This window comes from Phalaenopsis equestris, unplaced genomic scaffold (assembly GCF_001263595.1).
Source record: "Phalaenopsis equestris unplaced genomic scaffold, ASM126359v1 Scaffold000002, whole genome shotgun sequence".
Classification (NCBI taxonomy): Eukaryota; Viridiplantae; Streptophyta; class Magnoliopsida; order Asparagales; family Orchidaceae; genus Phalaenopsis; species Phalaenopsis equestris.
This window is the reverse complement of record NW_018164444.1, coordinates 63,916,114-63,926,433: the sequence shown is the minus strand read 5'-3', so window position 1 is coordinate 63,926,433 and position 10,320 is coordinate 63,916,114. Positions and strand designations below refer to the sequence as shown.

General features: G+C 36.3%; 1 protein-coding gene across 1 annotated transcript; it reads right to left on the bottom strand.

Annotated features, from left to right (window-relative positions):
* Positions 1-7: 7 nt before the first annotated feature.
* LOC110038434 (1-aminocyclopropane-1-carboxylate synthase 3-like) lies at positions 8-1,780 on the bottom strand. Its single transcript, XM_020743283.1, has 3 exons — positions 1,547-1,780; positions 1,304-1,441; positions 8-1,123 (listed from the first exon to the last, which is right to left on the bottom strand). The coding sequence occupies exons 1-3, from the start codon at positions 1,700-1,702 to the stop codon at positions 8-10; spliced, it is 1,410 nt and encodes a 469-aa protein (XP_020598942.1). The 5' UTR covers positions 1,703-1,780.
* Positions 1,781-10,320: the final 8,540 nt, after the last annotated feature.

Sequence of the window (10,320 nt, the reverse complement as noted above, 5' to 3'; positions counted from 1 at the left end):
CGATCAGCTAGCGAGAGAGCTGCTCCAAACTCCTCTCTGACGCCGCTGACAAACGACGAACCCACCTGCAAGCAATCGCCGCCGCCGATCCGAGCCTACTTTGCCGCCTAATCACAAAACTGCTTTCCACAAACTTCCTAAGCCGCTGTATGGCGATGTCGAGCGTAGCCTCCGTCATGTTTGCAAAACAAACCCTAAACCAACCAGGTTCGGCACAATGACAAGATGAACCGGGCGATATGTTTAGCCCAACATCGTAAACTATCTTCTTCCAAAGCTCCATTTCACCATCAAAACTATTTTTTGTAAGCAAATGACGCATATCAACCCAACAGAACAACCCTGCATTACTCTCCAAACACTCTATACCATTCATTCGAAGACCATTGACTAGCATGTTATGTCTCTCCCTAAGCCTCTTCTTATTCTCCACAATGTAGTTTCTTGTAAACTCTTTATCTCCGAGCATCGTGGCAAGAAGGTGCTGAGTCTGCGAAGAAACGAGGCCAAAGCTCGACATCTTGGTGGCAGCTTGGAGGACCAGATCGTTGTCGGAGTAAATGGCGCCGACGCGAAATCCCGGGAGGCCGAGATCTTTGGATAAGCTGTAAACGATATGAACTTGGTTGGAGAGATGGGGGCGTTTGACGAGCACTTGTTTGATGCTGATGAAGTCTGCAGGAGCGATGAAATTAGTGCCGCAGTAAATTTCGTCGCAGATAAGATGAAGGTTGTTAGCTTCAATAAAGTCGACAAGGGTGTGGAGCTCAATGGAAGTCATGGTTGTGCCGAGAGGGTTGGATGGGTTGGTGATGACTATTCCCTTGACTTGAAGTTTGAGTTTGGTGGCTCGGCGGTAGGCGTTGTCGAGAGCTGTTTTGGAGAGGCGGAAGGAATTGGTGCTGGAGCAGCGGATTGGGATTATTTGGGCTCCAGTTCGCCATTTGAGGTCACGGTCGAAGCCTGGATAGTATGGAGTGGGGAGGAGGAATGCGTCGCCGGGGTTGGCGAGGCAGAAGACCAGGGTTTCGTTTGCGGAGGTGGCGCCGGCGGTGAGGACCAGTTTGTTTGGATTGAAGCTCACTTTGTTCCCCCTCAATTCGCTCATAAACTCAGCTAGTGCCTGCATCCATTAGTATGTAAGAGCATGCACTTAGAACGCTTCATCACTAGCTACCTATTTTTCATTTTTTTAACTATATATCGTAGAAATAATATAAATTATGATGCATAAATATAAAAGATTTATTAATTCATTTTTTCTGAGTTCTTCGATTCTGTAAAAAAGCGAGGATGGACGTACAAGTTTGAAAGCTGGTAAACCATGGTAGTCCTGGAAAAGAGCCAGTTCCCGGAAGAGTGACGAACTGCCGTTGCTAATCTTGAAGTCAGTTGCGTGAGGGTGGGAAGCCAGCCACGTCTCCAGAAGATCGAAGGAGAGCTACGTACATGGAGCAAAATAAATTTAGTTTAATGTATTTTATAAAAATCTAGAGAGAAAGAGTTATTTAGATATATATATATACATATGAATTTATGTATATACCTGATTCTCGGCCAGTCCCATCTGAATGATCCCGGAGGGGTTGGTGATAGGGTGATAAGGGTTTCTCTGGTACTCTTGCCAGCCCAGGAAGTAGCTGGAGTCTTGGCCATCCAAACCGCACGTGACCTTTCTCGACAGGAGCTTAGTAGGGTTCATGGTTTGAGTTTGGAGAGAATATATACGATATTTATATCCAAAAGTGTGAGAAAGAGATGTGAGAATGATACAACGCTTTGAGAAGAAAACTATGAAGAGTTGAAGGCGATGGAGGATGTTAAGGAATGAGAGAGGAGAGAAGCCCTGTTTGAGATGCCTGTGGAGTTTGTTAATCGGAAGAACTATTGGGAGCTATATATAGAGATTTTGAAGTTATGAAATTCACTGTGATCTTTTTTTTATTTCTTTTTTGTTGAGCCATACAAATGGTGATGAGTATTAAGAGAGAGAGAGAGAGAGGCTGCCTGCGCAGAAAGTGTATTTTGCCAACTAGTTACGAAAGCAAGCAAAAGAAATGGGTATTTAAGCGCAGGAAGAAGCTGCCGACAGAAAATGAAGAAAAGCCGAGCTCCATCTTTTTGAAGACTAACCTACATGTAACTGGATTCGACACCGCATTCCCTTTTCGTGCAACTACTCACCGCCCTGCCCTGTCTTTCCAACACAATCCCCCATAATTAACATCGCCAACATTTTTCTTTTTTCTTTTTTTCTTACTATGTTTATATATGTTTGAACAAATTTGATTGTAACCTTGGCTTCTTAGATCACATACTCACCAATTTATGGATGCAGCTAAAGCGACCTCATTCATAGAACCGGAACCTAATTAAAGTGAGCTGACGAAATAAAAAAAAAATCAAGAGATGGGTGATATCTATGTTTAAAAAACTTTCACTTTCTTATTATTTTTTAAAAATTATTGTTATTTTAAAAAATATAATTAGTATTAAATTATTATTAAGTATTTTAATGTTTGGGAACCAGATTCTTAATCATATATTATACGACACTAAAAAGTTTATTAAGAATTTAGTGGCAGCGAATGACCCCCTCAGCTCTCCCCTGATCCCAATACTGCACCTAACCACAACAGTAAGGTGGGCTACATAGAACTCTATTTTCAAAATTTTACAAGTAAAGCTATATCAAAATTCAATGAGATTGTTAATATTGTCTAATGATTCTTGAACGATCTATACTGAAATGTATTCTTGCACTAACTATCTTTTATAAAGTAATCATTTGACATTTTATATACAACAAATTGTGTATTTCAAATATTCACAGCAGGCATGTGGAATAAGGTCAAATTGCACAATACTTTTTGTTTTAAAAAAAAATTTAATTTATGTGATGAATAAAATTTTTTCATCATGAGAAAAAAAAACTAAATTAATATATTTGGGTCTCTAGGCCGCCCAAAATCATTTTGTGACATGAACACCATTAAATTTAATTAACATTTTGAAAGGTGTTCTAAACAAATGATTGATAGCACTTAAAAAATGTTGAAGGCAATAAACTTCACTGATATCATATGAGTTTATGATCATTTTCCTTGATTAGGAACATGATCCAATCACTCATAGTTGAACAAATATACATTGTGTTGTGATATATAACAGTTGTTGTTGTATATATATAAAAATAAGATAGGAAAACAATCGAAAACGAAACGAAAAATAGAACGAGAAAATTCACATCAGAAAACACTAACACAGCGGAACACACAGATTTACGTGGTTCGACAAATTGTCTATGTCCATAGAGTTGAAAAAGATTTTACTACTTGAGGAATTTACACCAGTCGATCGTCTCGACTTACGAGAGGGATCTCTCGATTCCTTGCTCTCTCTTCTTCTCTCTCTACACCGAGATACACCGAAAAAGATAAACTTACAAGAGAAATAAACCCAATTTTTCTTCAGCCACAAACCACAAAGAAGAAGCCAAAGGAGAACAATATTCTTCTTCTTATTTTTTCTTTCCTCTGCCGCAAGAAACTACTGTTTGCACTTCTCTTTCTCAATCTCGAGGAAACCCGAAAAAGGACACTAAAAAGGTCGTGTACTAAACTAAATCATAAGGAGAGCCGCTCCTTTTATCGCAAAACAGCAGGGAGCGAAGCGATGCTTCGTTTCGTGGCAGAGGAAGTCGGGAGCGGTTGGTGCTGTTCGCGAATCGACGTCAGGCGGGGATGAAAGTTGGGGTCGCGACCTCTCAGGATCAGTAGCGGGGTCGCAATGTTTCGCCATCAGGAGTGGGAACTGGAGGACAAGATTGAGAACAAGTCTCCACATTTAACAAATCTTCCACTTGAAGATCGATACACATGCTACAACATCTCCTTCCTCAAACTGATCCCCTCCAGTGGCAGCGTCGCCCTTTTCTTCAAACATGAATCATCCTCTTCTGCAACTCAAAGCCCTTGTCTTCACACCAGAAGACCAACTGAAGTTATGCAACTACAGTTTCTCAAGAGTAGCACCCTTAGTCAACATATCAGCAGGGTCCTCATAGTCTTGCACCTCCAAACTATTTCCTAGGTTACTCTTGTCTCTGCTTACAACTCCCACTGCATGTGCAATATCCTGCCTCTGCTGAAATTCTTTTCCAACAAGTCTAGCCTTGTACCTCTTACTATCATCGAACTCAATGTTCACGCGATACACCTACTTGTTATGTAATTTTTTCTTCCATGGTGAAAGTTTTGTTAACTCCCACTTGCTCAAAATTTCATCTTGCAAAATTTCCTTATAATTTTATGGTTCTCCGCTACCTGTCTGTGGAACAATAGAAAAAGGGTGTCCCGAACCCACTCTCTTCTTTACTTCCATCATCAACAGAACTATGAACTGTCAGCAATAATGCATCATGTACTTCTTCAGATACCATATTTACGCTATCATTCTCCATCTTCTTGGAATTCCTGCAGTTCCTCTTTATGTGGCCAACCTTGCCACATTCTAGCAGGTTGTCTGTTGATCAGACTTTGATTTTGATTTCCATCTATTTGCATTTTTGTCCTATCATCTCCCTCTAAAATCAACATTCAGTGCTGAACTCGAACCTGAGATCTCACCAGAATCTTTCCTGAGCACTTCCTCACCTAAAATCAAATCACAAATATCATCAAATTTCAATTTATATTTATCTGCAGAACTGCTAATTGCCATCCTCGTTGCTTCTCATCTATTTGACAATGATGCCAATAATATCAGCGCACGTATCTCATCATCAAAATCAATTTTAACAGTTGACAATTGATTTGTGATAGTATTGAAATCATTCAGGTGTTGAGCAACAGAAACACCTTCCTCCATCTTCAAGTTGAATAATTTATTCATCAAGTATATCTTGTTATTCGCTGATGGTTTTTCATACATGCATGATAAGGCTGTCACGAGATTTGCAGTCATCCTTTCCTTGATGGTTTTGTGTGCAATGGATCTAAGGGTCAATCGAATAACCCTCATAACTTGTCAATCCAACAAATTTCATTCAGCCTAATCCATCATTTCAGATATTTTCCTCAATAACTGAAGATGAGGTTTCTTTCCATAGAGGTCGTCCTCTATCTGCATCATCCAATAACCAAAATTAGTGACATCAAATTTCTCGATCCCTAAAACCTTCACTTCATTTGCAACCATCATTCTTCCTCAGATCCGAACAAATATCTGATACCTGTTGTTGTGATTTATACTAGTTGTTCTGGTATAAATATAAAAATAAGATAAGAGAACGATCGATGACAAATCGAAGAATAGAATGAAAAAATTCACACCATAAAATAGTAACACAACGAAACACATATTTACGTAATTCGGCAAAATGCTTACGTCCATGAAGTTGCAGAGGATTTTACTACTTGAGGAATTTACACATGTCGATCACTCACAAGAGGGATCTCTCACTTCCTTGCTCTCTCTTCTTATCTCTCTACACCGAGATACACCAAAGAAGATAAACTTACAAAAGAAATAAACTCATTTCTCTTTTGCCACAAGCCACCAAGAAGAAGCCAAGAGAGAACATTCTTCTTCTTCTTCTTTTATCTTCCCTCTGCCGCAATGAACCACTGCTTGCACTTCTCTTCCTCAATCCTGAGGAAACTCGAAGAAGAACACCAAAAAGGTCATGTGGTAAACTATATCAGAAGGAGAGCCGCTCCTTTTATCGCTCCTTTTATCGTGAAACAACAGGGAGCGAAGGGATGCTTCGCTTCGCGGTAGAGGAAGGCGGAAGTGTTTGGTGCAAACAACAGGGAGCGAAGGGATGCTTCGCTTTGCGGTAGAGGAAGGCGGAAGCGGTTGGTGCTGTTCGTGAATCGACGCCAGGCGGGAACGGGAGTTTGGGTCGCAGCCTTTCAGGATCGGGAGCGGGAGCGGGGTCGCGATCTTTCGCGATCGGGGGTGGGAACTGGCGGACTAGATTGGGAATAGGTCTCCACATTTAACACATTGCGCTTAGTTCAACTAGGATAATGCAACTGTACAACTTTTTGATGAATGTTATAATACATACCACCCAATTTCATTGTATTTACATATGCTAATAACTAAACATTGCTTTCTACATCCATATATACCACCCAAATATATCATATTTTACAAAAATACTATACTTTAACTTTTATAAAGTCAAACACAACATTTCATGCATAGGTGAGGTGGCCTAATTAATGTGAAAAGAAATTAAGTGGTATGTATGTAATTAATCCTCCAATTTATTTATTTATTTCTTTTCGAAAAACTTTTGTATGTAAATCAAAGATCATAACATAGTCAAAACTCACTGCCATAACCACTAAAAAAACATCGTCAAACAAATACGAAAGAAAATCGGGAAAGAAATTAAAAATCATTGTTGGCTGAAGCCGAAGGTTTTTTCAAGAGAATTGCCGAAGAGGAGAAATAGCCGTGAGCATGGGCGGAGAGGAGAAGCAGTCGCGAGCGTCACTGGAGTCCCACGTGAAATAAGAAGAAAAGTAAATGAGAGCTTTGTAGGTGTGGGCTAGGTTTAAAAAGCCATCAACTGATTTCTCATTAGCATCAGTCGGTTTTTCAGACTTTAAGCTATTGCGATTGAAATTACAACAGTATATCCAGCCACTAATAGCTCTCATCAAGATTTCAACAGCTACAAAACCGACTGAAAAAATCAATGGAAAATTCAACCGGTTGTTAGGGTATTCTCGTAGTGATTCTAGAATGTTTTTAGTAAAAAAATATTTTAAAATATGCATTCATCTTTACACTCTAATTTTGATAACTAAATCTCAAATAACTTGCCAAGCTCAAGCAAAATTGAAGTTTAACATCCAGCACTCTTTTAAATTTGATTTTGCAATTCCAAGTAAAATTTGCATCTTAATAAAATCTTCACATTTGTATGTCTTGGTGAAAATATCTACAAAGTGGTCTTAAAAATTCATATGCTTCACTTACAATTTCCTTTCTTATGTTGGTTTCTTTGATAATATGATTGCACCTATTAGTGTACATACTTTTATCATGAAAAGTTAGATTCATGGCGGGCATCATTGCATACTTTAATATTTTTCTTGTCTAATGATCTTGTGAGATAAAAATATACATTATCTTCTACTTAGTTGACTTTAATGCCTATATAATACACTATGAACCTAATATAAATCATCACAAACTTCTTATTCATTACTTGTTTGAACCTATTAATTATGTTTCTTCTTATAAAGCGCAATTCTTCATTGTACAAATCAATAATTAAAATATATATCATGCATTGTCATTCATGATGTATAGAGAATCCTCATATGAACATTGATAATGCATTTCTCTTGGAAGTACTCAACTATTCAGTAATTCTAAGCCTTTTGCACTTATTTTATCCCGCATAAAGACTTCTTTAGCTCCAGAACCTCATCTTTTAGTCTTTAAATTATTAACTTAGTGATTGCTGAATGTGAACTTCTTCTTTGAGGATTATGTTCAATAAAATTAATTTCCTTTATTATTTTATATTTTCACTACTTATTTTATGATACTAAAAAATGTTTAATTTAATAATTTCTAATCAAACAATAAGAATAAATATCTTATTATAGTTTATGCCAGATTTTTTATTGTTAGCGATTAGGGGTGAGCTTTCGGATGGATTGGTTTGCAAATTTGTCAAACCAATTGTAACTGAAATCTTAAACCCAAAGATCAAATCAATCAAAATTTTGTTAAAACCAAACAATTTCATTTGATTTAAACAATTCGATTATGAATAAACTAAGATTTGCTTATAGACAAACATCATAAATTTGCATATCTTAAATACATAATATCAATTTAATTTCAATATCAAGCCTTCATTTATTTTAAGGGTTTGTTGTTTATATGATAAACTTTAATTTTTCCTGTAATTAAATTCTAGGATGATTTACATACACATCATTTCCTACGTATTTACATGTCTAACACCTAAACTTTAATTTTTACATTAATGCCACATTACCTATGCCAAAAAAAGATGCATTTTTATTTTTTATTTTTTAAGTTAAAACCATGGTATTTTTAATAAAATATGAATGATTTGAGTGGTGTGTGCGTGCACCTAAATTTAAATCTGAAAGACAATTCCTACCACTGACCTTGGTCTCCTTTAACTTCTCATTAAATGATTATTTAGACTGTAAGCGTAGAACATTTAGAGGTCATCAACCTCCTAAATATCGCATGAAATTTCTGACCATAATATTTAGTGCTTCTTTCAACTCCAAAAATAAGTTTTTTGAGCCCAACCATTCATCCGACTGTCAAATTCTTCTGCCTACACGCACACTTTGAGGTAAAGCATATATGTTGAATTGTTAAAACATTACTTGCTAGACGAGGTGGACCCTACAATGTGTGTGTTCGCTTTAATGTCGATTTTAGGAAGGCCAAATTGCACCACCTTGTGACAGCTAAGTTTGTTTTCACAAAATTTATATAAACCAAGTTAGCTAAAAGCCCAAAAATACGGTGATGGACTATCACCCATTGTCAATCACTGTTAATGTCGCTCTTTTCAAAGCCTCTAGCCCATATCTTTCATCATTGCAAAACATGGTTGGCTTCGTATTAGCTATTAGCTACATCCATCACATAAACAACATAATTATTCAAATCCAGCCTTGCATCAGCGAAATATTTTAATAATGTGGAGACACTTATAATTACCAGATTATTGAATGTGAATCTCTCTCCATTCAACATATATGTAAATGAATTTTGGAGCCCTTGAGAATCATTTTAAAGTGTTAAGCATTTATTTGATGGAGAAAATTGTCTTATTTGTGGAGAAATTATTATGTCTGTATCCGGATAACATACGCGATACACTGAGCGCGTGAGATTTTCTTTTTCCTGGCCATCGGTGTATGCGTCCGTCGTCCGGACAAAGTTCTGCGTCTAGACTATAGACACAATACTTTTTCCTATTTGAGTAGTTCTAATTTACTAAGTATTGTTGTTGATGATGCCAAGTCACTAGATATCGATTGAGATGAGTCAAAAAAATTCTCGACGATGGGCATATATAATTAGAGTAGTGAAATTATCAAAAAAAATCATGAAGGCTAGTCCAATATTTTGATTTTGGAGATGAATCAAAAAAGTTAAACAAGGATGTGAGCTTTCATAAGATGATTAACACCCCAAAATAAATAAACAAACAAAACAAATACCTTGTTTCTCACTACCGGAACAAGAGATGGTATCTGATCTTAAGGTTTCCAACTTCAAGATTAAATGCAGAATACAATACATATAGGAAAGATTCTCTACTAAAAAAACATAAATTAAATGTTTAAGTCACTCATTTGATATGAATATTTTGATGTGGTATACCAACCCTCCCTACTTTAAAGAACTCTGTTCTTCAGAGTTGATGAATCAAGCACAACAATGTAACCTCAAAGCCAAGTCCTAAACAGTGCAATTTTTGGTTGGCAAATGCAAGACATCGTAAAACTAAATCGCTCCTTATAATTTGGTGAGTCTACTAGTACTCATTCTTTGCAATTTTTCTTTGTTGGTAGCAAATTAGATACAGTGAAATAATATGATAATCATGTGATCTAATGTTCTCATGCATCATCTTCAAAAATATATAAAATGGCATTCAAATGTAAGTTTAATAATCACTTCTAATACATTTAAATAGTTGATCTCATCGAAATATAATTGCTACATGTTCAACATTATTCATTTCAACTAGATATAACATATGTGAATGAAAGTTATCTATGTTCCGATGATAATGCAACAACATACAAATAATGATGATAAGAATCAACTACAACTAGTAGCCTTACAAATAAAGAAGTAGAAGAACCATAGTATCCGTGGAATTATATTCTAGGACTTTAAAAGAGTTGTCTATGATGTGTTATGAATAATGTAAAAACGGAATCTTAATAAACAACTTAATATGTGTTAATAATAATAAATTGATGAACTTGGCCCTCATAAAGCATGTTTAGTTCTAATATTACATAGATGCATCATTTTTTCATTGAAAGAATATAATCAAAGAGTATCATTCAATGGGGCAAATGTTGAGTGGGTGCATCTTTCACCTAAGAAATAATATGCCCAATAATTTGAACATCATATGGTCTTTCATATAGTGCAGGTGCAAATCTTCTTCCCTAAGAAGAATGTGCTATAGAGATTCTAATAAAAAGCAATTGTTTTCATGAATAAATATAATTTTATAATAGTAGATTAATTTTATCTGCAATTCTATAAACAAATTTT

Excerpts from the sequence above, each read along its gene's own strand:
- LOC110038434 (XM_020743283.1), bottom strand. The coding sequence starts at position 1,702 with ATGAACCCTACTAAGCTCCTGTCGAGAAAGGTCACGTGCGGTTTGGAT. Across the intron at positions 1,442-1,546 it reads TGGGACTGGCCGAGAATCAG|CTCTCCTTCGATCTTCTGGA; the intron begins GTATATACATAA and ends CCATGTACGTAG. Across the intron at positions 1,124-1,303 it reads GTTTACCAGCTTTCAAACTT|GCACTAGCTGAGTTTATGAG; the intron begins GTACGTCCATCC and ends TAATGGATGCAG.